Source organism: Micromys minutus, assembly GCF_963924665.1.
Source record: "Micromys minutus genome assembly, chromosome: 14".
Taxonomy (NCBI): Eukaryota; Metazoa; Chordata; class Mammalia; order Rodentia; family Muridae; genus Micromys; species Micromys minutus.
The window spans coordinates 43174510-43202123 of NC_137983.1; the positions used below are offsets into that span (position 1 = coordinate 43174510).

Genomic DNA, 27614 nt, shown 5'->3' on the forward strand with positions numbered 1-27614 from the left:
CCAGTACCATAGCTGCCTACCCGATGCTATGCTCCTTGCCATGGTCATGAACCTAAGTCCCCAATAACTCTTTCTTCTATAGGTTACCTTACAGAAGGTAAGGGTGTCTCTTTACAGCAATAGAAAAGTAACTAAGACAACTGGCTATGTTCTTTCAGATTGAACAACTGCTTTCTAATGAACTTAAACAAAACCATGGCTATATTAAAGAAGAAACAGGAACTAGCGTATTCTTCGTATGCTACAAGAAGGCCTTGGGACAAATATAGTGGGAGAAGAAATCAATGATAAATACTAAGGTTTAAAAAATTTATCAGCAGGTCTGGCATGGTGGTACAGACCCTTAATCCCTGTACTGGGGAGGCAGAGGCAGGTAGATTTCTGTGAGTTTGAGGCCAGCCTGGTCTACACAGTAAGTTATAGGATAGCCAGGACTACATAGTAAGACCCTGTCTCTAAAAACAAAACAAAACAAAAACAAATAATAGCATTATTTTTCCCACAAAATATGTAATCATATTTACAGTTTTACTATATTTTTACTTAGTATAAATATTTACTATATTATATTTGAATATTTGCTATAACCATAGAGTTTCAATATACTTGTTTAGTCTACTAAAGTATTTTAAACTTACATACTCAACAAACAAAACAAAGTTTTTGTTTTTGGCCATGGGTGGCTTGGACTGTTTTTTTTTTTTTTGACCTTGGAAAGCTTAATACTGAATGGTTCTGGTGGGAAGGGAGGAAAGCTTGAGTGCCTCATGGAGAGACATCATCTGGGAACTCTCAGCCCTGCCCAGCCTTCCCCAGCTCACCAGTCTCACACTCCTCACAGGTGAAGTGTCCCTCAGGAACTGCAGTCAGCCCCAAGCACTCCAAGTGAAAGTGTCTGCAGCACTCCCCCTCACAAGGGACAAGAGAGTCTCCAGGGTTTTCACAGATCTGCAAGAGCAAGAAAGCAACAGTTCTCAAACCTGTGCATCAGACTGACCACGGAGCTTGCTGAGGTATAGGCCATTGGACTTCTCTCCTCATATTCCGAGTTAGACAGTCTAAAAAAAGGAACCCAAGGATTTGCAGTTCTTTTTTCTTTTCCTTTTTGTTTTGTTTTTCTGAGACATGGTTTCTCTGCAAAGCCTATGTTTGGGTTCCCAGAACTTACACGGAGCTCACACACCCATGCGATTCCAGTTCCCTCTTCTGACCGCCTCAGGCAGCAGGTGAGCCTGTGGTGCACATACCCTCAAGCAGGCAAAACACAAATAACTCATAAAACTTAAGAAAGAACAGTAGCTGGGCACTGTGGCGGCTCAAAATTGGGCCAAAGTTGGCCTGGTCTAGACAGCAAGTCTCAACAGCAAAACAACAAAAACCTAATGAAGACTGAAACTTGCATGTGAATGACAAATGTCCCAATTCAGGATGGGGAGAACCACAGGTAGCCTTTAGGCCAGAAGCTTTAAAGGACTGTAATAAACAGTAAACAGAACAGGAGACAAGACAACTGCTGGTAAAACTCAATCACATTATAGCCACCTGCCTACCTGACACACAGTGTCCTTCTTACTCGTGCCGACACCTCTCCGTGACAGACTCGAGTCCACTGACTGTGCGTCAGAAGCATCTGCATCAGCAGCAGCTGACGGGCTATCTATTTGTTTTCCAAAGCCTACCTATGTGGAAAACAAACAGCACATGATAAAGAAAGAACAGTTCCCTTCGGCACAATGCAAGAGTCCATCCCAGCCCGCCCGCCCTCTTTCCTTCTATCCTTCCTTCAACCCAGGGATGTTGTCTGTGTATCTGTCATTTGGGAGAAACTGAAGCTAATATTTAAAAAGCAACAATGACAAAACTCCTCTGTTATGCAAGAAATCTACAAAATAAATTTGACAAAACCGAAGGGATATTTTTCCCAGCCAAGCTATACCTTTACCCTCAGCACTGGGGAGCCTGAGATGGGCAGATGTCTGTGATTTCCAGGCCAGCCTGGACAAATGGAAAGTTCCAGGCCACCCAGAGTTATGTAGTGAGGCTGTGTCTCAAAAAACATTTTTTTCTAAGAGTACTGATTAATTATTATCACCACCACCACCACCATCATCATCAGTCAAGGTCTTATAATGCAGCTCTGCTATCCTGGAACTTCCTATGTTCTGCAGGTTGGTCACTCGAGAGATCTGCTTGTCTTTGCCTTCTTAGAATGGGATTAAACTCATGTGACACCATGCCTGGCCTGTAAAATTTTTAAACCAGGGCTGACCACCACCACATGAAGCATCTCCTTTGGTTGGGCCTACAGTTTTAGAAGCTTGACTAGACTTTCCAGCAGGAGACTGCAGCTGCTCATATGCATAGATATACATATATAGAACAAGACTCTCCTCTATTGGGGAAGGTTTAGGAGAGTTACATATGCAGCGATGAAGAAAGGAATGCCTACCCAGACAGGTAAGCTCAACTACTGTGGTGACCAAGAGTTAGCGATGACCATTATTTCCCCTTACATTCTATCCTACCATGAGTATGCTCACATTTCCCGGATTCTCCCATGAAAGCATGCTACTGTGAGTCATCTGCTCAGACCCTAGCACACACTCACCTGCCCATCACTCAGTCCTCTAGAATCGGAGTCAGATGTATCTCTGTATGTGCAACTAGCCGTTTCTACATCAGTTGAGGCGCGACTCCTTTTCTTTAGAGGCTTACAGGAATCTGAAATCTCGCTGGCACCTTAACATAACACACCGAAATTAATCCTAAAATAGTATTTAGGGTAACTGTTTTAAGTTTTTTTGTTGGTGACCGTTTTCTTTCCCCAAATTCGTCTTAAGTATACTGGGGAAAAATTCACAGCTCTCTGTAACACTGAAGTTGCAAGCCAGGACTTTGTAAATCTCTGACTTCCGGCAACAAGTGACCCCATTCACAACTCCTCTGCAGAAACATCAAGTGCAGTTCTGCTTGTCACCATGTCACCAACAGAGCCCACGTTCCACTCCAGACATCCACTCTATCCAAACTGAGACAGCCAATTGATTTGGAACAAGTCAGAGAACCATTCGATTTTGTAAGGGGAAGACATGAAACCCAACACAGTGTAGTTTACAGATATGGTTGCAGAGACACCTCCATCTTGTTTTATTAGGGATGTGACAAATCTTTGATTTGTATTCGATTCGTACACGGATAGTGCCATTTCAACCCCCCAATTTTGCAATTCGGTTGATTATTATCCCCCCAGTAAATTTTGGATTTTCACAGTTGCCCTTTCTTGGTGAAGTGGCATTTATCGTGGCCGTTAGCAAGTGCTGCAGCACGTCTGTCTACACACGTTGTGCCGTGTGGGGGGCACATTACTGAGGGCCGTGATGGACAACCAGTGTGAGAGTCAATAAATCACCAAGGACTAGACGAGAGGCCTCCGGACTCAGTGAGGGAGAGAAGAAATATATATGTATATACATGGAAAAAAAAGGCAGAGAAGAGTGTGGAAAATTTCTTTAAAACTGTGTGTAATACAAATCCAGCCAAAACAATAGTGCAAAAAGTTACAAAGCAACAATCTCTTGGGCTAATGCAGTAGGCTATAAAGAGACAGCCACGATGAAATGTGCAGATCAGGCACGGTGAATACCAAGGAACCAAGGAGACGGGCAAGATTTCCACCCACAGTTTGCTTTAGATGTCCCCCCAAACTTTCCATACAACAGACATCTAGATCAGCCCAGCAAGCTATGGTGGAAGTGTGCAGTCCAGAAGAGACTGTGGAGAAGCCAGTCTCCTGAGGCCATGAAGATCCGCAAGAGGCCGAATGATAGCGCTTGGTGTATAGCCATGTTCTGTGGTGGAGGATGTGGGCCTCGGGAGACTGCTCTGGTTACTGGAACCTTCTTAGCACATCCCATCCTACAAGTTTGCACTGAATGCTTCCTGACAGCTACAAATGAGGGTGCCTGCCCATGTCAATGCTGATTAAAAAACACAAGTACACAAATCTATCTCTTTCATTGCTGGTGTGTGGAACCAGAACACCACCACAAAGTATTTCCTTGGCCTAAGAGATCACTGAATTAACAAGGATTTTTAACAGAAGAACAGGAGTGCTGTACTGAGAGGCTTGCGAAGGGAAACACAGGTCCCGCCAATTCCGATGAATTTCTGAAAACACTAGAAAAATGACAGACTGCCAAAGGCAGCTGTCCTGTTGGTCTCCATGATAACAACACTAATGTTTTTTTTTTTTTTTTTTAAAAAAAAAAAGAGCTTTTAATGATTGCAATGTATACAGTTTGGGCCATTTGGCAAAACCCTGCGGATATGTATTAATGATGCTTTATTTAAAAACAAAAAACAAAACAGTCCATGTTGCAATTGATCAGGGTAAGTTAAATGGTTTTTTTTTTTAAGGCTGGACCCATGATTTAAGCTGTACCCATCCAGCTCAAAAAAAAAAAAAAAAAAAAAGGATAGAAAGAAATCATCTGAATGTTAAAGCAATTGTTCAGTCTTGAAGAAGGAACTAGGCCAGAAAATGCCAATAATGATGATTGGCAAAATCAAAATCAAAACAAAAGGAACTTTATCGAGCCGCCGACAAAGAACTCTTGCACGGAGACTCCAAGTCTGGAGTTTCTGGGATGAAATTGTACAGGAATCTCAGTCCACAGTTTCCTCTTTCGCTGCAGAGACGGAGCTGTCACTGAATCTGACAGAGCCCTGCGCTCCTCGGTCCGCCGACCCTGTGGAATGGTGGAAACACAACGCAATCAGGCCTCCTAATCTCGCAGCGATCGATCGCGATGTCTTTTCTTGGAGCTCCGCCAAGCAGTGTTCCCTCCGAGAGGCGTTCAGTTCTGCTGAGGATCTCCACGGAGACCATCGCTGCAGACTTCTCCCCGAGAGTGCGGACAGGCTGGTGTTTTAGTAAACTACAGGTACTAAATACAGTTTGAGCTCACCAAAATTTCATGAGTCATGCTATGGAGTTTGTAAATACTCAGATTGCACACAGAAAACATATATAAGTTTAAGGCTTCTTAAACTTTGTGCATATCTCAAGGAGATTTACATATGGTCATCTAATAGTGGCCATAGTTGTGCTAAGGGTCAATTTACAAAAGGGTTGTACAGCACTGAAAAGGTGTGGCATCATTTTCCTCAGTCAAGCTGTCCTGTCTGATTTGCCATAGTCCATTTTTGACAAGCATTAATAGCTACTATTCGGTATTCAGTCGAATACCAAAAAAGTGGATTCGTCACATCCCTAGTTTATAAGCCAGTGAAATCCCAAAATCTTATGGAGAAAAGTTGGAGACAGTACCAAGTCTACATGGTGTTCTCTAATTTATTAAAACAAAAAAGACTTCTCACATGGAAGTACAGAGTAGAATCAACACACTCTCTCTCTTACACACACACACACACATACACGCACACACGCACACTCACCCCCCCACACTCACACTCACACACACACACACACACACACACACACACACACACGCACGCACGGAGGGTGAAATTCCACACTGAAAAGCAACAAAGATTTACAAAGACAGACAAAAATACATAAAGCACAAATAAATTATTCTTAGAAACTGGTTTAATCAAGAATGCAGAGCAGCACCATAAGAGTAACTCACCTTTCTGTAATCCGGTCTTCAGGGAAACCTGAGAACTTGTTTCAACCTGTTTGGACAGAAAAATACAGCATTAACAGGAGGGTTTTCCAGTTGTAGAAAATAGAGGGAGAAAAATGACATTTTCATCAGTCTAAATAGTGATGAGTGATTGATGTTATTGAAAGTGTGATTCAATCCCATCTTCTGGGTCAAGTTGTCTGTCTCAGGGTCTGGAGGCTTAAACCCTAGCTGCCTGTGCTGAGTACCAAGTGACAGCTTAGCCTCATGCTCTTCAGCAAAGACTTCCCACCACTCCCCTGGTGCGTGAGGAAATCCAGAGTATTTTCCTCAGTGTCTGGGAGGCAGGCTAGGGGCTGTGTCTGTGACCAGCCCCAATGTTGCTATGGACCCCTCCCCCCCAAAGACATTAGGATAAATGTTTACTTACTATGATACTCAGGTTAATGTAACTCACGCCACTTTAAGACCCTTCCTTCCGCGCCTGCACTCCCAGCTAAGTTGCAGGGAATCGGGACCCTCTCTGTAGAGAGTGCTACAGGGCTCCATACAGCTGGAAGCTCAGTACTTGTGCTGCTAGAACAAACTTAGTAAGTTTGTGACACTGCAACAGCACTTTCTTGAGTGCCTTATGAACAGTGTCTTGATCCTACATTAGGAGAGCGAGATCAGAAGTTATTCTGCCAATGTCTATGTCACACACGTGGTACTGGAGGACTGAACCATTGGAACAGGGAAAAGATGCTGTTTGCAGAAGCTCCTGTTTAGGCTAGGATGGAATTGTATGTCTCTTTAAGATGTGAAATATGCATGTTGAAACACATTTTGTAAATATATTTAAGGATTGTTCTAAGCTTTTTAAAAATTTTTTTATTTTTTTTTACAACAGGTAAAAAAACATACAACAGGAATGCTTTTTGTACGATACAATTAGTTGTACAAATATAAAATCTTCTAAACAATCACTGGTATTAGTCTACTACTAACTATATATAACACAGTGGCAGTAACAATTTGTCCCATTATTTTTACTCATTCTGTTTATTTTAAACTGACTGGTCACAGACTGAATTTAGGAACCAGGTGGCAAAGTCACAATTTCATTTTGGTAACAAATACTATAGATTTATCAGACTTGAATTTTTTTTTTTTTTTTTTGCAATTTCCCATATATGGAAATTACATGATAAATGACAAATATTACTGAGATTTTAGCTAAATATTCTCAAAAATGTTTAATATGCTTATGATACCATAGAGCACCCACAAAGTTAGCTTTTAAATTTGGAATTTTAAAATTATGAAGTTTTTAAATAAAAAAAGTATATACTCTTCCATGGCAAATTGCTTTAAAATATTAAAGTTACTGGAACTAATTCTGAAATTTTAATACTAGATGATCGGGCTATAAAAAATAAATATTCTAAAGCTGGTTATGGTGTCAGACACCTTTAACCCCAGCAATGGGGAGCTGAGGCAGGTGGATGCCAGCCAGCCTGCTCTATGTATTTTGTTCCAGGCCAGCAGGGCTATTCAGTGAGACCATGTCTCAAAAAGGGAAGAGAGGAAAGAAAAGAATGGGGACCAGCTCATTGGCAAAGTGCTTACCTAAAATGGATATTCATTCATTTTATAAAAATCAAAAAAAAAATCTGTGAGTTTATAATTGATAGAATCACTTCTCAGAATTCTTTGAAAAGGTAACTTCACATGTATATTACTACATTGATTACACCAGTTGAACACATTCAATCAAAATGTAGCCCCTCCCCACACACTTTATACTTCAATATTGTTTCTCTGACAGTTTGATTCCAGATGAGTGCCATTCCACTGGAAAAAATAACATTTCAAAAGATCTATGATACCAACAGAAAAACCAGACCATCTATGATTACCTGATTCTTAAATATAAGAATATAAATTAATTTGATTTGTTTAAAAAATAAAAACAATATATACCAGCAGCTTAAACCAAAAATCAAAGTTTTTAAAAAAGGAACTCAATGATGGTTCCAAAGAAAACTCATGAAAACATGAACTTATTGTGCTTATAACAGAAATTTCAAAATGGATGTTAGGGTCTCGCACCGCTGGCTTCCCATCTCCCAAACCTGTTCTCTGTGAAAATGCTTGAAGCACAACACAGGACAGCTGTTTGAGAAGTCGCCACTGCAACCCCGTCAGGACAGATGGAAAGATAGTTCAGGAAGGAGGCCAAGATGGGGAGGATCTTTCTTTGGTGACAAGAAATAAGCCACCACATTACAGAAATGCTTTAACTCTCTACATGTAGGAAGCCAACCTGCTCCTTTTTGATCTTCTTCTTTGGCACAACCTCGGTGGATTTCTCTGACTCAGACCGAGTCCTGATTGATCTTCTCTGCTGCTTCTTCTCTACTGGGCCTAGGGTGACATAAGCACACACAACAAAACGGATTTAAGGACTGGTTCACTCGTTTGCTTAAAATCTGACCAGATTCTTAACTTTTAAAATCCATTACTTACAGAATTTTAATTAAAAGTCATAAAAACTTTTATATACTAGGAAATGCAAAATTATTTAATAGCTCAAATAAGCTGAGAACAAGCTCTATAAAAGATCCCACTTCCACAAATTAGGAGATTCTAGTTTAGTTTAGTTTTAAAGTCAGGCCAAAACAGCAGAGGCACAGTTTATACTGAAGGTAGATAAACATGCTTAAGGGAGTGTAATGCGGGGATGAAGGGCTGCACGAGGCTAATCGCAAAACCAATGAGTAAAACAAACAAAAGAGGAATCATGGGAAACGAAGTACAACAAATTTTTTAAATCTTTCATGCTAAGTAGTAAAAATGAGCTTAGGATGAGGGTGTGTGTGCATGTTGTGTGTGTTGACACAGGGTCTCACTATGTAGTGTTGGCTGACCTGAAACTCACAGACATCCAACTGCCTCTGCCTCCTAAGTGCTGGGATTAAAGGGATGAGAATCCGGGCCTAAGATCTTTAGACAGTATGGCTGTTTAAAAAATAAACTGATAAAAACTTACATGAACTTCATGTGAAAACTAAAGCAGACCTGGCAACTTGGAAGAGTGCTGAGCCAGGAGTGAGTCTCCCTCAGACACTATGAACAGCAACCATCTGTCAGGTCTTTAGTATAATTGACCAAAATTGTCCTTCTACACAGAACTCACTTCCTGAACTGGGGAAATGGCTCAGCCAGTAAAGGTGCACTACACCAAGCCTTCTGTCCCCAGAACCCACATGGTGGAAGGAGAGAAGCAACCCCATGTTGTCCTCTGACCTTCGGCCGTGAGCCTCCTCTATGGTCAGAGACAAGTGTCTCCCATGCAGCAATGCAGATAACCTTCACAACTCTTCACCCGGTAGCTCTGAGTTACACAGAACTGTTTTCCTTCACCTCAGCTCAAAGCCACAAAAAAGAATTGTAGTCCTTTGGCTTTAGAAGAAGTGGTAGTTTGGTAATAAATACACATTGTATGTACCTGTGCATATATATGGGAACACATGCCACCGTGCCAGTGTGGAGAGCAGAGGACAACTTGTGGGGGTAGGTTCTCTCCTTCTACCATGTGGATTCTGGTAATCAAACTCAATTATCAGGTACCTCTACCCACTGAATGTCTCCTTGGCTATTTTTCTTTTCATGTGTATCTGTATGGGATATACCTGTGGGCAAGCACGAATTAGTACACACACTGGTGAAGGCACTATCAGGAATCAAACCCAGGGCTAGTCTCCAGAGCCACCTTCCAAGGCAGGGATGTAGGTGGGCTGCCTCACTCATGGGGCAGTGTGGCAACAGTGTATTTCAGAATTATAAAAGTCTGCTTCTACAGCGATGTCACATCTACTCCCAGAAGTCAATGAAGGTTCTAAAGCCATCTTTTACTCTCAACTTTTCTCCTTAAACTGATAAAAATGTTTACTAAAGCAAGAGATAGCCTGCCCTCATAATGAGACCAGCTGAGGGCCTCAGAGCCACACTTTAATGCAGTCACCACTATTCCATTTCTACCTGCAAGAAGAAGGAAACGACTTGGAAGCAATAACAAGCAACCAAGCAAATAGAACCTGACTATTTCTAGGGGACACGTGGGGTTGGCAAACAGTGCAAACTGTAAACAACCTAGTCACAGAAGCCGCTATACTTTCTCACTGTTGACCAGAGGTGGTTTTAGTTTTGTTTTGAGATGGGCTCTCATTGTAGAACAGACTAGCCTTGAACACACCACAGTCAAGGGTGATCAGGAAGTCCTGACTTACCTGCCTCCACCTCTCAAGTGATGGGCCGCATAGGCACAAGTCAACAGTTTATGTGGTGCTAGGGACTGAACCAGGGCTTTGTGCGTGCTAGACAGACACAACACCAGCTGAGCCACACTCCCAACCCTGATCTACATCTTACCGAAAGTGAAGCAATGATTATTCTGGGGCTGGAGAGATGGCTCAGTGGTTAGGAGCACTGACTGCTCTTTCTGAGGTCCTGAGTTCAATTCCCAGCAACCACATGGTGGCTCACAGCCATCTGTAATGAGATCTGATGCCCTCTTCTGGTGTGTCTAAAGACAGCTACAGTGTACTCATATAAATAAAATAAATAATTAAAAAAATTATCCTGGTCAGATGGTGGTGGCAGTACTGGTGGTGTGCACCTTTATACTGAGCAATAAGGAGGCAGAGGTAGAGGCAGGCAGATTTCCAAGTTTGGAGCTAACCTCATCTAAGGAGCAAGTTACAATACAGCCAGGGCTACAAAAAGAAACCCTGTCTTGAAAAATAAAAACAAAAACTATTCTAAAAGCTAGCTAAAGTACAAACACAATTTAAAACCACTAACAACTTTTACATTTATTTTCTAAAGGGTGTATGGGTATGTATGTGTTAGAATTTGGTAAGTAACCTAGTATGAATATAAATATTATTTCTTCAAAATCACAGAAATGTCACTGGTATATATTTAAGATTTTTTAAAAAGTTCAAGGATTCTTGGCTTGCAGCTGAGACAATGGCACAATGGCTTCTGAGGGAAAACAGTTTGTCTTATGATCCTTGGACTACTAAAATTATCTCTAGAAAAGAGAGGTGATCATTTAAAAAGACAAAAGCTGGGCTGGGGAGACCGCTCAGGGGTTGAGAGCACTGACTGCTCTTCCAGAGGTCCTGAGTTCAATTCCCAGGAACCACATGGTGGCTCACAGCCATCTGTAATGGGATCTGATTCCCTCTCTGGTGTGTCTGAAGATAGCTTCAATGTACTCATATAAAATAAATAAATATTTTTTAGAAAAAGACAAAAGTATGTTTATCAGCCACATGGCAAGAGCCACAAGGCAAACTCAAAACCCTAGCACCCATCCCTGAAAGCAGGTTCTGGTCAAACCTTAGTGCCTAAGCTCTGTGTGTCTTAATAATCAGACAACATTTTCCTAAGTTCAAAGTAGAACCTTCACCTTAAAACAAAACAAAACAAAACAAAAAGTTCACAACAGAACTTGAAACTAAAAACAAACAGATTACACAAAGACATCATGTTCAGTAGCTGAGGAAAAGAGAAAGCGACCCACTAATAAAAGCTGTGGCACTTAAGAAGTGTCCAGTAGTAAATGATGACTAATTTGTTTTCTCCCCTCTTGAGAGACTACAGCTGTGTAAAGATCTGGATATCCCGCTTAACGTAAGACAAATTAATGAGGTGGCTATAAAAACGGATATGCCTATTTGAATAGCAGATGCCAAAATGTTTTTGTTATTGTTGTTGTTGTTATAGTCAAAGAAAGCAAACATTATGCCATAGCCAGTTAATGCAAAGCCTAAGTTACTTGCTCATCTTCAACTTCACCGTATTAGAAGGTGTCTGACATGACGCAGACAGGCTTGCGGTCATTTGCTACCCCCTTATTCAGCTCAGCTTTCCTTCCCAGCTGCTGGATAAAGATGCTGTTCACTGTGCCTCATTCCAGTCGTGTCCAAGCCCGTGTGAATGGCCGCACCCTCTCCTGCGTCCCTCCTTCACCCTAGTTTGAGACAGCCAGCCCAAGTCCTTTTCTTTCTTCTCTTTTTCCCCTCCAAGACAGGGTTTTTTCTGACTAACCCTGACTGTCCTGTCCTGAAAGTTGCTCTGAAGACTGCTCTGTAGAGATGTGCCTGCCTCTGTCTGAGTGCTGGGATTAAAGGCCTACACACTACCCCTGCCTGACCCAAGTAGAATGGTGGTTGTTATATAGTTTTTGTAATAATGCAGATTTGACTTAGATTCAACTCACAAAAATAACCCTCAGTTTCCTCCGTCACAGACTTGCCTACATTTCTACTGACTCAAGATCTCTATTCTTTTTCTACTTTCCAGACTCTGACTCTTCTAGAAGATTATCTGACAGTATACTATCACAATACAGTAAGAAGTATACTGAACCAGTGACACACCTCAGTGGGTAAAGGCACTTGCCACCAGAGATCCACTCTGTGGAAGGACAGAACCGATTTCTGCAGGTTTTCCTAACCTCTATGCACAGTGGCACACATGCACCAAACATACAAATAAATAAATGAATGCCATTTTTGAAAAAGGAAGAAAAATATTTTTTTCCTCTGCCCTTCATTCCTAAATCCCTTCTAATTCTCTAAATGGTATAAATTCATAATTTGTTCTGTTTGGTCTTTGACTTAGTTCCTGGCACAGACCTTTAAGAAGATGATAGCATATCTGTCTTTTACTCTGGTGAGACAACTCCTGGTGGGCTGCTAGGCAGTGGATGGTCACTAGAAGGACAAACCCCTGGTGAGGATAGGCTAGAACCTAAATTACCAATAGATTGTCTGTATGTGCAGCACCTTCTAAAACCCTCTGAACTATGGCAGTAGAAAACTTCCAGATGAAGAAACAGGAGGGGGCTGGGAGGACAGAGACCTCAGAAGGACAAAGAAACTATACGGCCCTTTGTCTGCACATCTGTGGTGTCTTTAATAACAATCTGGTAAGCTTCAGTGAAGTGCTCACCTAAGTCCTGTGACCAAACAACTCAGTCAGAGGAAGTAGTAGCAATCCCAATGAGTAGACTGTCAACCAGAAACTTTGGAGACAGGGTTAGGGATGGCGGGTGAGGCCAGAGGATCTGTAAGCTAAAGTTACCCTGGGCTACACTGAAAGAATCCTATCTAAAACAAAACAAACAAAACAGAAAAGCACCAAACCAAACCAACCACCACCAAGTCGTGGAGTCGTCTGGAGTCTGTCATGCCTGGGGTGTGGGAACCGATGCTGGTTGGAGCAGCAATGGGAGTTGGGCAAAGGGCAGCAAGTCCAGGCAGACAGGGTTTCCTAGCACACGCTAAGAAACCACACACAGGGAAGCTTAAACCTGAAGGCTCTGACACAGAGAAATGAATAAGAAACAAAGTGGTACACCTTTAATCCCACATGAGGAAAGCAAAAGCAGGAGGTATCTGTGTGTTCAGGGCCAGCCTGGTCTACAGAGATCTTCAAGGATAGCCAGGGCTATGTAGAGAGACCCTGTCTGAAACAAAATAAAAATAAACAAACAAACAAAAAGGTTGCTTAGCAAGTATCTAAGAACCAGGCAGTATGGGGGAAAGTAATCCATTAGTCTGGGTCACAGAACCGTTCAATGTGGCCAATGCATGGCAAAACAGAAATGGCTTAGTTTTTTTCTTCTTCCTATATTACAAACAAATATTAAAAAACAAAATAAAATAAATTATTTCTAGGATAAGATTCTAAATAACCTTGCTAATTTAAAAAGTCCTTCAGCTAAGTGTTGAACTTAGACCAGTGTGCTTACCAGACAACCGCTCTACCGCTGACCTGTATCACAGCCTCAGGGGTGGGGAGGAGTTGAGGCAGGTTCTCACTCTGCAGCCCAGGCTATCCAGGAACAGCCCAAGGTAACTTGGGCTGACAGTGATCTTCTTGCCTGGCCTTCTGATTGCTGGATAACCACCACTTGGCTCCCAACCCATAATACCATTTTATTTTGGCACAAGGTCTCACTAAGCCACCTACACTGACCTTGGAATTGGGATGCTCGTGAAAGGCTCGCCAACTGATTACAGCTCTATTTTTACTGACTGTGTGAAACAAAATAATATGTAATACTATTTCTAGTAATATGCATTAGAAATAATATTCATTATATCATTCATATAGTACTGTTGTTATGACACAAATCTGATAAAACTAAGATACATTTTAAAGTCTTTTTGAGAAATAGCTTCAGTCTGATACGGCTCAGTGAATACGGGTGCTCGCTGCCATTTCTGGCCTGTTTGATCCTCAGGATCCATATCAAGAAACTGACTTCCACACGTAGTCTCCTGAGATCTACATGCATGTCACGGCATGTGTGCAAGTGCACACATACACACATAAATCAATAAAATTAAAACTTTAAATAAAAGCATAGACTTAAAACTTCCGAAGGTACAACCTTACTAAATGCAGCTATTTTTCTTTCTGTTTTTGTTTTTGCTGTTTCTGTCATTTTGTTTTATACAACCCTGGCAAGCCTTGCTATGCAGGCAAGACAGGCATCAAACTCACAGAGATCTGCCTGCCTCTGCTACCTACTCCCAGTTCAGGCATTTTTCTTTTAAGGATGAATAATACTGCCATGTTCAGTTCAGGGTGCCTGCTAGTCAGAGAACAAGGTACATTAGAGTAACCAACAAAGGATAAAGGAGCAAATGGGGAGGGTGAGATTGTCTCCTGCTGCTGGAGAGGAAGCTGCCATTCTATGCTATGAGCTATAAAGGACTGTCACGTGCTTATAAGTCATAGCTGTAATGCCCCACCCCAATGCCTATTTTTCTTTCTTTTTGCCACCGTGTTCAGTATAGAATTTACAGCTAGACTCTACTTATGGAATTATGCTAGTATTTAGGGGAAAGAACCATGACTACGACTCTCTAGCTCTGATTCATTATTTCCTTCTAAAAGAATTACTTCTAGAATCAAAATGATGAACATGCTGCCGACATGTATGTCTGTGCACCACATGCACCTGTGGAGGCCAGAAGAGGGTGTCAGCTCCCCTGGGACTGGAGCTACAGAGTTAGCACACAGAGCAAGGACTCTCACTATGAAATACCAGTCTTCATGGTTGACCTTTGATAACGGGGTTCTTAGGAACCTCTCAGGATGGATCCAGGTGCTCCTAGGTCATACCCACCTGAAGAACCAGATGTCGCCTCCGGAGATGACGAGCTCTGAGTTGGCTTTTCATTTCTCTGACTTGGTGAAGAGATTATAAGCCTGTCTTGCCCCCTGACACTTATTTCTGTTTTGTTACCAATTCCCTTTAAAACGAGGCAGAATAAAAAACAAGTGATTAGGCACATAGTATCGTGAGCTTATAAAGATGGCTTAACATGGTTGTAATTTGCTCAAACTTGTATTGTCAGTTATGATTAGCCATTATCAGAAAGATGCTAAATCATCAGAATGTATTTTAATGAGGTCCCTTGAAAGAAAAATAAAATTTTTTCTTAAGTCCAGATGATAAATATTCTTAATAAGTAAACCTGCATTACCCCATTTTCTGTCCAAAAAAAAAAAAAAAAGTAATTCCTAGTCTGAACAGTTTTTCTTTACACCACTGTCATTTGGTGAAGTCGCCTGTTTCAGAGATGAAAGGTCACTGTGTCTTGAGATGAGAAAACCTTTAGATAAAGAATAGGCCATTTATATTACAAAATGAGATCAAATAGGTAACATGAAACAGAAAGACAATCGTGCAGTTAATTTAGATCTTAATTTAGGTAATTTTTAATGTAATGAAATAAGAGTACTTTTAAGTGTTATATTTATTTTTCAAAAGATCGATTTGTTCTTAAAGATTTATTTTCATTTTAGATACATGAGAGTTTTCCTGCACTTATGTGTACCACATATATGCCTAGTACCTGTAGCAACCAGAATGTAGCCTTGGATCCTCTGAAGCTCGTGATGGATGGTTGTGAGCTGGGAACCAAACCCAGGTCTATGCAAGAGCAGCAAGTGTTCTTAAGGGCTGAGTCACCTCTCCAACCCCCAGATAAAAGTTTTAGTCTTAGGGTGTTGAGGGTATTTTCATACAGAAGCAAATAAAACTAGCTCTAAGAATAAAGGCAATCTGCATTCAAACAATATGCAAATGTTGCTATCAAAAGAATTAAGTTGGGGCTAGAGATGGCTCAGTGGCTAAGAGCACCTGCTGATCTTCTAGGGGACTGAGTTTAGTCCTAACACCAATGTTGTGGGGCTCACAAGTGCCTGGAGCACCAGCCTCAAGGGATCTGACACTCTTTTCTGGCAAGAAAACAAAGTGAGAAAAAAGGAAGTAGGGGATGAGAGGAAGAAGGGGGAAGGAGAAAGCAAAGGGAAAAACATAGCAAGAAATCAGGTGAAAACTGTAATTTAAGCTTTTCTGGGAAACTCAGCCCTATGGTAATCAATCAAATCCACTGGCAGAAAGAATGGATACAGACTCCTGATATTTCTAAAACCAATTCTAAGAATGAAGTATCACTATATTTAATCAATTATTTTAATGTCTATATATGTCTATGCTAATGGGGAAAAAAGAACATAATTGCTTAATATACACATGTAAGTGATGTAATTAAATCAGAATCACAAACCCCAAATTATGAAGTGGGCTAGAAGGTATGTACATATTTCAATGTCATGAAGAATTCTGACACCTTCAAGCCAAAAACTAACTGCCTGAAATGGAAACCCAGGGTGGACTCATGGAGGTTTAAACAGAAACCCAGGGTGGACTGATAGAGGTTTAGTGGCTGACCTATACCATTAATTACCCTTTCCTCACCATCAGTCAGTCCTAGACTAACAGTAATGGAATTTCTCTAAAACTCAACAAGATGTCCCGAGCTAACAGGAATTTAACAAAACTGCTGACACAGCAACACCAAGCTAAATGTGTGGCCTTTTCTCAAATAGTTTCAAGTTGGATGAAGAGAAGGATGATGAGCAAGGTGTAAGCACAGCTGTTAGGAGGAGTCCAGGCCAGGAGGGATGACCAGCCATATTCTTAATTTTTGAGGCAAGGTCTAGCTACTTAGGCTGGCCTAATTCCTTGTCCCTCTGCCTTGTCCTTCTGCTGGAAGATAGGCATGTAATACCAAGCCCAGTGAGATAAGCACATCATTTATTAGGACTCACCACGTGCAGATTTAAAGATCTGTAAGAAATCCTCATTAATGTGCATGGCCCAACACAGCAGCCACATGTGGCTGATCTGAAATGTGGCTAGTCTCCATTAAGATGTAAAACACGAGCTCAGCTGGTACAAAGCTTGTCTATGAAGTGCAGGGCTGCATCCCTAGCATCAGGTGTATGGTGCACTTCCCAGCACTTGAGAGGTACAGGCAAGAGAATCAGAAGCTAAGTCATACTCAACTACACAGTTTAAGGCTAGGCTGGGCTACATCACACCCTAGAGAGGTGGATGGAGGAGGATATACACTGAATTCCAAAGAGTTAGATGACAGAAAAACGTAGGAAACAGCTTACCAATTACTGTACTGACTATAGATTGAAATAACACTTAGGTACATTGAGATAAATGAACTGTGTAGATAAAATTAAAACAAAACAAAAAACTACTGCAACCAAAAAGATCAGCAGGCACAATTATTCCAGTGGGTTTTTTTTCATAGCAACAGTTAACTCAGATAAAAGAAAAATTTTAATAAAAATCACTCTTTACAACAAAGAAAAAACTAACTCTACAAATTAGAAACAGGCAAACTGCCCAGTTTTTTTTTCCATGATTTTCAGGAGCTAAGCTCAATTTTGGCTGTATTGCTCAAGATTAATCTACTACAGAAGGGAATGCTACAAGAGGGAATGAGAAGGACAGAGCTTTCTGCCCAGAATGGACGAGAATGTATGCTTCAAATGCACTGGATCCAAGGGAGACTTAAATCATATTCTTAGGTGTGTTTTAGTAGCATTCCCCAAACCCCTATAGAACAAGAGGTACCTTCGTTGAATAAACAAACTGATCAATAAACTTCCCATCTCCTGTTGCATTCTGGAGAGCAAACACTTGTTCAATTTTCACAACTGGAGACATATTACACTTCTGCAAATCTAGGCTCCCTTTGTGCATTGTAATGGACGCTGGTAAGGACTTCCTTGCGGCTGCTGTTTTCCAGGCTATTTTAACGGGAGGTGGCTCTTCCTCTTCCAAGCTAGTATGCCGCCTCTGGCTCTGTCTTCGAAGGTCAGTACTTGATTGTGAGGAAGCCACCTCCCCAGCACTGGTCTGTTCTGGCTGACTATTCGGCACAGATCTTGGTCTTCGGGGTTTCTTGACTTCCGTCTTAGAGGTAACATTCTTCTTTGCTTGGGATGAAGCCTCTTCTGGCTGCTTATCAATATAGATGAAAGTGTACTGCTCTACTCTTTCCTCTCGAGTCATTTTCAATGCTTTCTCTGCATGAGCAATGCCAATATCCCACTGGGCACGTTCTCTCTGAGGTCGGGGTTTCCGAATCTTTATGAAAAAGATAAGAGTCTTTATGTGAAATGTTTAGTTCAACAGGCACATTAAAATCAACCTGTATTTTCCAATCACTCTGCAGTTTTTTTCAAATGCACATAAATATTTTTAGATTCTCCAGACAAATACAATGTGCTGATCCCGTGCCATCAAAAACTAGTATTATTCTATTAAACGGCACAAAGATCTGTTCTTTTATTTTTCTTTTGTTGACTACTCTGCTGAACAACACCCCAAAGAGTTGTTTCACATCATGCTAAACAGTAATAACAAACTCGAAGAAAGACTACAGAAATGACCTGTTTTCAGGGGCCAATAAACTAACGTTAAAGATGCTCCTGCAAAGCCACTTTCCTCCATGTGTGGGCAAGAAAGTCAGGTACTGTGGAGATCTCAGCAGAGTTTGCCACCAATATCTAGAGACATGTGGCCAGTCAATGCCAATATGCCAATAAGGATAGAATGAAGAGAAAGAAAATCCAAGGGAGCAACAAAACAAAGGAAAGCCAGTGTGTGTAGGGTGTGTGTGGGGCGTGGGGGTAGGCAGTGTTATAGGGTAGTGGTGAGCAAACCCTTGGATGTCTTTCTACAGAGGCTGAGCAGAAGAGCCTGCATTGGCAGGAGGGTAAGAAATGGAAGTAATGAACAAAGCAATTAAGTATTTAAATAGGGACCTGGGGGTGCTCAGCACAGGTTTTGCCTCCAAGCCTCACTAACCATCCTGGGACCCACATGGCAGGAGAGAAACAGCTCCTCCAAGTTGTCCTCTGACCTCCACATGCGCATCATAGTAGGTGAGCTATAGACGTATAGACAAATAAATATAATAATAGTGCCGGGCAGAATGGCTCACTAATGCCAAGACTGAGGAGACAGAGAAAGGCACATCTGTAGGCGTTCTAAGCCAGCCTGGTCTACAAAGTAAGTTCCAGGACAGGCAGGATTACTTAGTGAGACCATATCTCAAAAAACAAAACGTGTTAATTTTTTTTTTAAAGAGGCAGACTATGAGATGGCATAGTATATGCTAAATGTTGATGACTAAGTCTTTAAAGTCTAGTGAAATGAACTAAAATCTGGTGTCCCCACACATGGAGAGATGGCTCAGCCATGAGAGTATGCATTGAAGGCAGGCATGGTGGCACACACCTTTAGTGGCAGCACTTAGGAGGAAGAGGCAGGCAGAGCTCTGAGTTTGAGGCCAGCCTGGTAGTTTCAGGATCTAGTGAATTTCAAGACAGCCAAGGATACCAAAGGGAGACCTAAACCCCGCCCCTCCATTCCCCGCCCCCCACAAAAGCACGTACTGCTCTCCCAGAAGACCAGAGCTTGAGTCTCAGTACCCAGAAAAGGCAGCTCATAACTAGCTGCCTATCACTCCAGCTCCAAAGAATTTGATGCTTCTGGATTCTGTTTTATGTTTTTATTAAAACAAATAAGTAATAAATAAATGGTGATGATAATTACTTTTTTTTTTATCCTGTGATTAAACTTCATTGGTGGTAGTTAAAACTTGTTATGCAGACCAGGCTGGACTTGAATTCACCCAGACTTACCTGTTCCTGCCTCCTATATACTGGGATTAAAGCACATGACACTCCTAGCCAATATTAGCAAGTATAAAACAATTAGAAATTCTGAATTATAAGAGACCTACATTAATTGCATGATATACCTGAAAAATTACCTATTTGAAACCTAGCACGGGCATGTATGAAGAATATGCCAGTATCATAAAGTAAATAAAATATAACCAAACTAACAAAGTGTGTGTGTGTGTGTGTGTGTGTGTGTGTGTGTGTGTGTGTACGCACGCGCAGTGAGAAACACTTCCTGGTTCTATAACTCATATGCTGTGAGATGAACCAGTGACCTAAGCCTTCTTAGTTTCTTGATCTGTAGAAAAGAAAAATACCTTATTTAAATTATTATAAAGATTAAATAAGTACATACTTTAAAGAATACTTATTTCACAGAAGGTACTAGATAAACTTTTTTATATAGTTTGGTTTTGGTTTTTGAGATAGACTCACTGTGTAGCCTAAGTTGACTTTAAACTTTGGACCCTCCTATGTTAGCTTCCCAGATGCTGGCATTACAGATACCACACATTGGACTCTTATAGGGTATCTTTAAATCTTTGATAAAAATAAGTTTATTGATAGAATAAATTAGAATTACAGGAAGATATTAATACAGAAAAAACATTTATAACCCTTAGCAAAATAAATTTCATTAATATCTTCTGGATTTGTGCACATCAACTGACAAGAGATTATAAAACTGGATTTTATTTTTTGAGATAGGATCCCGTGTGTCCAAGCTAGCCCTACACACCATGTAGCAGAAACTGAGACTCTGATCCTCCTGCCTCTACTAGATATGCTGCCTGTCCAGTTTAGTTTTTGTGGAAGCAACGACCTGACTCAGGGCTTCATGTATGCTGGCAAGCACTCTACTCCATGAGCTACAGCCTTGGTCCCCAGTTTTAGCAGCGCTATAATGTTCCATGACGTACACAGTCATTTATTTATTATGTTTTTTGAGACAGGGCTTTACTATGTAGCTCTGAAGAGCCTGGAACTTGATATACACACCTCAAACTTTAAGGTGACGCTTGTGCTTCACTAATGTGCGCTCGGATTATGGGCACATACCACTAGGACCAGCTATAAAATGTTATCTATGGATGGGGGTATAGTTTAGCAGCAGATTGCTTGCCTGCCATAGGAAAAGCCCTGGGTTCCATCTCCAATGTAACAAACAAAGCAAACCATCAAGATTAGTAGGCTGCAGTTACCTTTTGCTTTTCAGAATGATTGCTGGCTTGCTTGGCTGCCTCAGCTAGTAACTCTTCATACTGCTCGTGACCTCTGTACTCCCGTACCCGTTTCTCATGAACCCATGCCCTCTCTGGCTGGTTGCTAAAAAATTGGACATGATATTCCCTGGCACCTGTAAGTAAAAACTCATATTAATTATGTTAGGACATAAAAATCCACATATACTTTGCCAAAGAGTCATTGAAATACAGTTTTTTTTCAGCATTTTTCCATCAAAACTTGGACATTTTAAACTGCCCAAAGATATATGACAACTCACCAACCTTGTAACTATAAAACTATAAATTCATTCCATTAAAATCAAGGCAGCAAGTTTTAAGAGACAGAGATGTGAAACTCTGCTAATTGCCCCATTTATTACTCTAATTGTGTAATTTACTTTTAATTTGTCTCCAATATTGGAATACAAGCACACAACATTTCCCTCCAAAACTGAACATGTTTCTTTGGACTTTTAAGAGCCAAATACTGATCCGATTATTTTTTAGCTATATAAACATGAGGTTGTTTTAGGGGTCCTGTGACCCCTATAGTAATGCCCTAATAATATCACAGTGATTTCTCTTTACATTTAAGGCAGAAAAGCACTAGCAGATAAAATTTCTGTCATCTCAACACAAGCACTGCATGGACCACATCCAGCCATGGGTTGCTTCACTGCCAAAAACTGGCACCTTTTCAAAAGGATAGTTTTATGCAATGGCCTTGACAAATCAGCAAAAATTACTAACTTTCCTAAATTTCAGACTTGAATCTGTCCCTTTAATATGCCATGCAATCAGAAAACAAAAGAAATGGATGAAACACTTCCGCAGACTGGACAGTGAAGGCTGCCTTGGGTAAGCACTAAGTATGTCATCTGGGAGCAAGAAGGAACATCAGTCCCTAGAAAATGTGCCTTTCTGCAGTTACTCAGATGTAAGAAGGTGGTAGATATCTCTCAAGAACAAACTCCTACTTCATGGAAAACCACATTGTTTGTTATCAATGATATACTTTGGAATTCTGGAAAACCCATCTTTGCCCTCTGAGTCTTCCTACTCCTCAATAATCAAAAAAATCCTGAGAAGAGGTGATTTAAAAGAACAGCTAGCTGGGCTGGTGGCACATGCTTTCAGTCTGGGCACTAGGAAAGCAGATCTCTTTTACTTTAAGGCCAGTCTGGTCTACGTAGAGAGTTTCAGGACAGCCAAGGCTACACAGGAAGACTCTCAGGAGGGGTGGGGGAGGGAGAAAATAACTACAAAGGAATACATCAACATATGAAAAATCTTACTAAAACAAGAATTTTTCAAATGGCTAGTGCATGCACGTAAACTCATGGACAGTAAAAGACCCATCGAAGTACAGTATATTGAACTATACAAAACAACTAGTAAAAAGGTTGTTTTGTTGTCTCTTTTTTTGGTTTTTTTTAGACAGGGTCTTGCTGTATACTCCTGGCTGGCTTAGAACTCACTGTGGACCAGCCTGAACTCAAACTGACAGAGAGCTGACTCGGCTTCCCAAGTGCTGGGATTAAATGTGTATTGTTGGCACCATGCCTAGTTGAACCAGGAGATGTTAACATAAAAATACAAATGATCACTCTTCCATTAACTTAGAAAAGAAAATCACATTACATTATGTGGACAACTTTTAGGAGATGGATCTCTCTTCACACCATGTGGGTTCTATGTATTGAACATAGGTTTTCAGGCTCGGCAGCAAGTGCTGAGCCATCTCACTGGCCCCTCATTAACTATCGCTTTTACAATTTTATTTCATTTTTAAGTCTGTACAATTGTGTGTATGGTGGGGTATGTGCATATAAGAAGCTCCCCTTGGAGGTCAAAGGAGACAGATCCTCCTGAAGCTGGAGTTAGACAGGCATGAGCTGCCTTGTGTGTGCTGGTAACTCAGGGCCTCCTAAAGAACAGTAAGTACTCTTAACTGCTGAGCATATCTCTGGCACCCATTAACTTTTTTAAGAAAATAGTTTTCTAAAAAAACATAATTAATGATTACATGAAATAACTTGTAAGTGACTAAAAGTTAATTTCTAAATTAAATAGTATTATATATAACCTACAAAAACTATTAAGGCTCTTTGTTTGAGATGTCAGGGTCTAGTTATTTAGCCTAGGTTGACTTTAAACTTAATGCCCCACCTTATCCTATTGAGTACCTCTGCAACCATGGTCAACAGAACAAGTTGGATTATTATAAATTAGGCAGAGGGAGGCTGAAAATGGCTCAGAGATCAGTAACTCTTAACGGCTCTTTCAGAGTAGACTCCTGGCACCCAGGAAGTAAGTCATCTCTAACCCTAGCTCCAAGGGTTCCAATGCCCTCTGCCGGTACTTACATGTATACACATATATACACAACAAAGATGAAAAATAAATCTTTCTAAAATAAACAGAACAAGCTCAAAGCAAGGATCTAAAACTTGTATAACAACTTGACACTATTAGGACATATGGACACTCAGTGAGCTTGCATTTCACATTTAGAAAAGGGCTTTCAGTTTTTAAAAACAAAAGTTGGGCCTTTATCAAAGATAATTTTAAAAAATATTATCTCTCAGAAGTATCACATCAATACAAAAATGTGGGGACTATGCTGGAGAGATGGCTCAGTGATTAAGAGCACTGGCTGTTCTTCCACAGGACCCAGGTTTGATTTCTAGCACCAACATGTCCCAGGGTATCTAATGTCTTCTTCGTCTGACCTTGTGGGCACTGTACATACATGCACATATATACATTCAGGCAAAACACTCCTACACATAAGACAAATCTAAAATAAAATTTAAATTATAAAGGGCCTAGAGAAATAGCTCAGTGGTTAAGAGCACTGACTGCCCTTCCAGAGGTCCTGAATTCAAATCCCAGCAACCACAGGGTGGTTCACAACCATCTGTAATGAGATCTGATGCCCTCTTCTGGTGTGTCTGAAGACAGCAGTGGTGTACTCATATACATAAAATAAATAATTCCTTTTTTAAAAAATGTAGCTTTATGTGTGTGTGTTTTAGTGTATAAGAATTACAGGTACAACTTAAATCCTAACTCTGGAGGTAGAGGCAGAAAGGTTAAGAATTTGAGGCCAGCTTTGGAAGTTTAATGAGAATTGGTCTCAAAGAATAAGGGGCTAGAGAAATGACTTGCTGTTAAGAGCATTTGCTGTTCTTGCAGAGAACTGGACTCAGAGAGGTCACAACTCTAACTCCAGTTCCAGGGGATCTGACAACCTTTCCTGGACTTCTCAGGCACTGGGCACACACACATAAACATGTTAATGTATGCAGGCATATACTCACATACATAAACATAAACAAATCATTTAAAAATAAACAATCTAAAAAGACTAGGAGTGTAACTCTGTCAGAGCACTTACAGGGGCTCTGGGTCCAATCCCCAGCTGTTCTTACCCACAGTCAAAAAAGCAAAAGTAAAACAAAATAAAATCAATCCTAAGACGTGAAAACTAAAGGAGCAAGCATGTGTGTCTGACTAAAGTTTTAAAGCTTTCTATCAAAGTTGTATTTTAGAAGAAATGTTTTATATCTGAGAAATCATGCAGGGGCTAGAGAGATGGCGGAGTGCAGGAGAACACGTAGGGCTCTTCCAGAGGACTAGGGTCTGCCCCAGCATCCATGTCAGGCAGTTCACAACCACCTAGAACTCCAGCTCCTGAGCTTATAACTCTAGCCTTGGTGGACCCACATCCAGAATTAAAACCAAAACAAAACAAAGCTTAAGTCTTCTTTAAACCCTTTTGTGAGTGGTGTATGAGGACTGACGGCCATGACGGCCTCAGGTACACTTCTGGAGTACAAAGTGCTGGAGTGCTGCTTGTCCATCCCAAAGTGCCACATGCCACCACTGTACTGAATGTGCATCTTTGTACCCAGCCATGTAGTGACACAAGTCCCACTTATGGTACTTTGTGTCTCAGCTAAAGAAGATGAAGAAGTCACAGGGGTAGATAATGTTCTGTGGACAGGTGTTTGGGGTCTGACCACTGCTACCTTCACCGTCCTACTGTGACACGGGTACCCAGCACCGTAGCTGTTCTCACTCCATCCAGAGTTAACGTGGAAGAGGCTGCAGTGGGCAAGTGCTGCTGGCCGGGTGTCAAACAGTTCCACAACTCCAAGACCAAGTTTCCATTGCCCCAGTACGTGCTGTGGCACCAGCACAAGCCATGCCTCATTACCAAGATGCCCCAAACCTTTTACACCCAAAGACTCATTGAGTGAAACTCCAGGGTCAAAAAGAAAGTCTTTTAAGGTAGGGGCTATAAAGAAGGCAAAGTAGTTAAGAGCACATTGCTCTTGCAGAGGACCAGGCTCTGTTTTCAGCACCCGCATGGAGGCTTACAGCCAACTCCACTCCAAGGATACAATACTCTTTTCCTGCGCCCCATACGGGTGCACATACACACCTGCAGGCAAAATACCCACACTCATAATCTTTAAATAAAATGATGCAAAGGTAAAACCAAGTACTTCTGAAAACTTTAGAAATATTGTTGGTGTTAAAAGTAAACATGGGAAGCTGGCAGGTGGCACAGCTTTAACCCCACACTCAGGAAGCAGAGGCAGGCAGGTCTCTGTGAGTTCCAGGCCAGCGTGGTCTACATAACAAACTCCAGGCCAGTCTACATAATGAGACCCTGTCACAAAGAAGAAAAAAAGGGGAGGGAGGGAAGGAAGAAGAGAGAGAGAAGGAAGGAGGGGAGAAAAGCACGTACGAGGCATGAGGCTGAGAGAAGAGAAGATGGCTCAGCAGATAAGCACACTGCTGCACAGGCATGAGGGCGTGAGTCATATCCTCAGCACCAGGGTGAGAATCCAGGCATGATCTCATGCGCCTGGAAGCCAGTGCTATAAAATGGAGACAGGACGAAGGCTGGGTTTTCTGGCCGTCAGATAAGCTGCAGATTCAGTAAGAAATCCTGATTCAAAGGGAATAGGATAGACAGCGATAGACAATAAGACACTCAACGTCCTTCCATTGTACACTCAGTGTGTGTACACGGGTAAACACACCTACATACAGAGTAAACAGACATGTTATATGATACAGTACTCAGAAAGCTGGAGAACTACAAGTTCCAGGCCAGCCTGGGCCACACAGAGAGATAATTCGAAAACAAAACAACCCCTCCCCATGAAAATGGTTCTGTCTGTATGTGTGCATGTCTAAGCTCCAGTGCCTGATGCTCAAGGAGAGCTGCAGAGGACAGCAGATTCCCTGAAACTGGAGTTAAAGATTGTGTGCGGGTGCTGAGACTTGAACCTAGGTTCTCTGGAAGAGCAGGCAGTGCTCTTAACTGCTGAGCCATCTCCAGCCTACCTCAAGCTTTAATAGTGTTTACACAGACAGAAGTTGGGACATGGACATCTCTTGGGTTCTGTCAGTTATACTCAAGAGTTTTGCCCTTCCCCAATCAATATATAATATTTTTAAAATGGAAAAAGCATTTAATTTCAACTTAGAATGTGAAGTAAACAATAAAATACAACTTAAAACAGAAATATGGTGTAAATATCTTTCAACACACCCTTGCAAAGAGTTGTTAAATATTTTGTCCAATGCTAACAGTCTGATTTAAACAATATAGAAAACAATGACTGTCCTGTATGATCAGGATCAACTGTACAGAATGGCTTAGATATAAAGCAGCACACAGTGCTTCACAGGCATACCGCCCCCTCCTTCCCCATGCAACATACAAGAATTTAAAATTAAGAAATAAAGTTTAAAAGGAAATATGTGAAAGTGCCTTAATCTCAAAAGATTGCTCTTGTGTGTGGAGAGAACAGGAGAGAACATGACTTTCATGTGGTATCATTTTGAAAGCTCCTGAGTCCTAGATATGGACAGGAATTGTTTTATTTCGGGAACTGATTTAGTCTCTTTGCCAAGCCTGCCCACTCTCCATAAGCAGAGTTACAGAAGTTCCAAGGTCCTGCACAGTGCTGACCTAACACCTGTTTCTATATGCGCTTCTCTGAGTTACGCAGCTGGGGAAAGCTGTAGAACAAGAGTTACAACATGGCTTTATACTACTTTTCTGAGACAGAAGAAAATACTCTATAGGTAGGCTGCAGAGGTAGCTCAGCTGTGCTTGCCTCACATGCAAAGAACCCTGGGTTCATCCACTCCCACATCCATAAAGCAGGTGTGGTGGTGCAAGACTGTAATTCCAGCAGAAGGTAGAGACAGGAGAATCACACGTTTTACATCATCCTCAGCTACATAGCAACTTTGAGGGCAGCCTAGGCTACATGAGACTGCTTTAAAAAAAAAAAAAAACAACTCAAGAAAATTCATAATACAACCATCTAATACAGTACCTTGCAAAAAAACTAAATGAATAAAGAAATGACAGTGCTGAGCTTCTTCATTCCTACCCCACACTGCTCTCCCAGCCTTTCATTAGCACATGATACCAAGAAGAATTTAAACAATACCAACTACTATACTTTGGCAAATTCCTGGCTATAGCCAGTATCACCAGTAGGGCAAAACCCACTAATTTGACTTCTAGATACTTTTTTCTTCTAATTGAAAATGAACAGGTATCAAGAAGGAAGTT

General features: G+C 41.2%; 1 protein-coding gene across 2 annotated transcripts in view; it reads right to left on the reverse strand.

The window, feature by feature from the left end:
• The window catches only part of NSD3 (nuclear receptor binding SET domain protein 3), a gene marked incomplete at its 3' end in the record, with an annotated part of 101636 nt that overhangs the window by 28577 nt on the left and 45445 nt on the right, over positions 1–27614 (reverse strand). The window contains exons 5-12 of one of the 2 annotated variants that reach the window (XM_080929009.1): positions 20981–21135; positions 17659–18174; positions 14842–14968; positions 7954–8054; positions 5652–5697; positions 2609–2739; positions 1551–1679; positions 822–948 (exon numbers count right to left, since the gene is read on the reverse strand). In XM_080929009.1, coding sequence (XP_080785135.1) covers positions 822–948; positions 1551–1679; positions 2609–2739; positions 5652–5697; positions 7954–8054; positions 14842–14968; positions 17659–18174; positions 20981–21135 — 1332 coding nt within the window. Of the gene's footprint in view, positions 1–821; positions 949–1550; positions 1680–2608; positions 2740–3495; positions 4749–5651; positions 5698–7953; positions 8055–14841; positions 14969–17658; positions 18175–20980; positions 21136–27614 lie in introns of those variants that run through there. The other variant, XM_080929008.1, reaches the window with a different exon arrangement.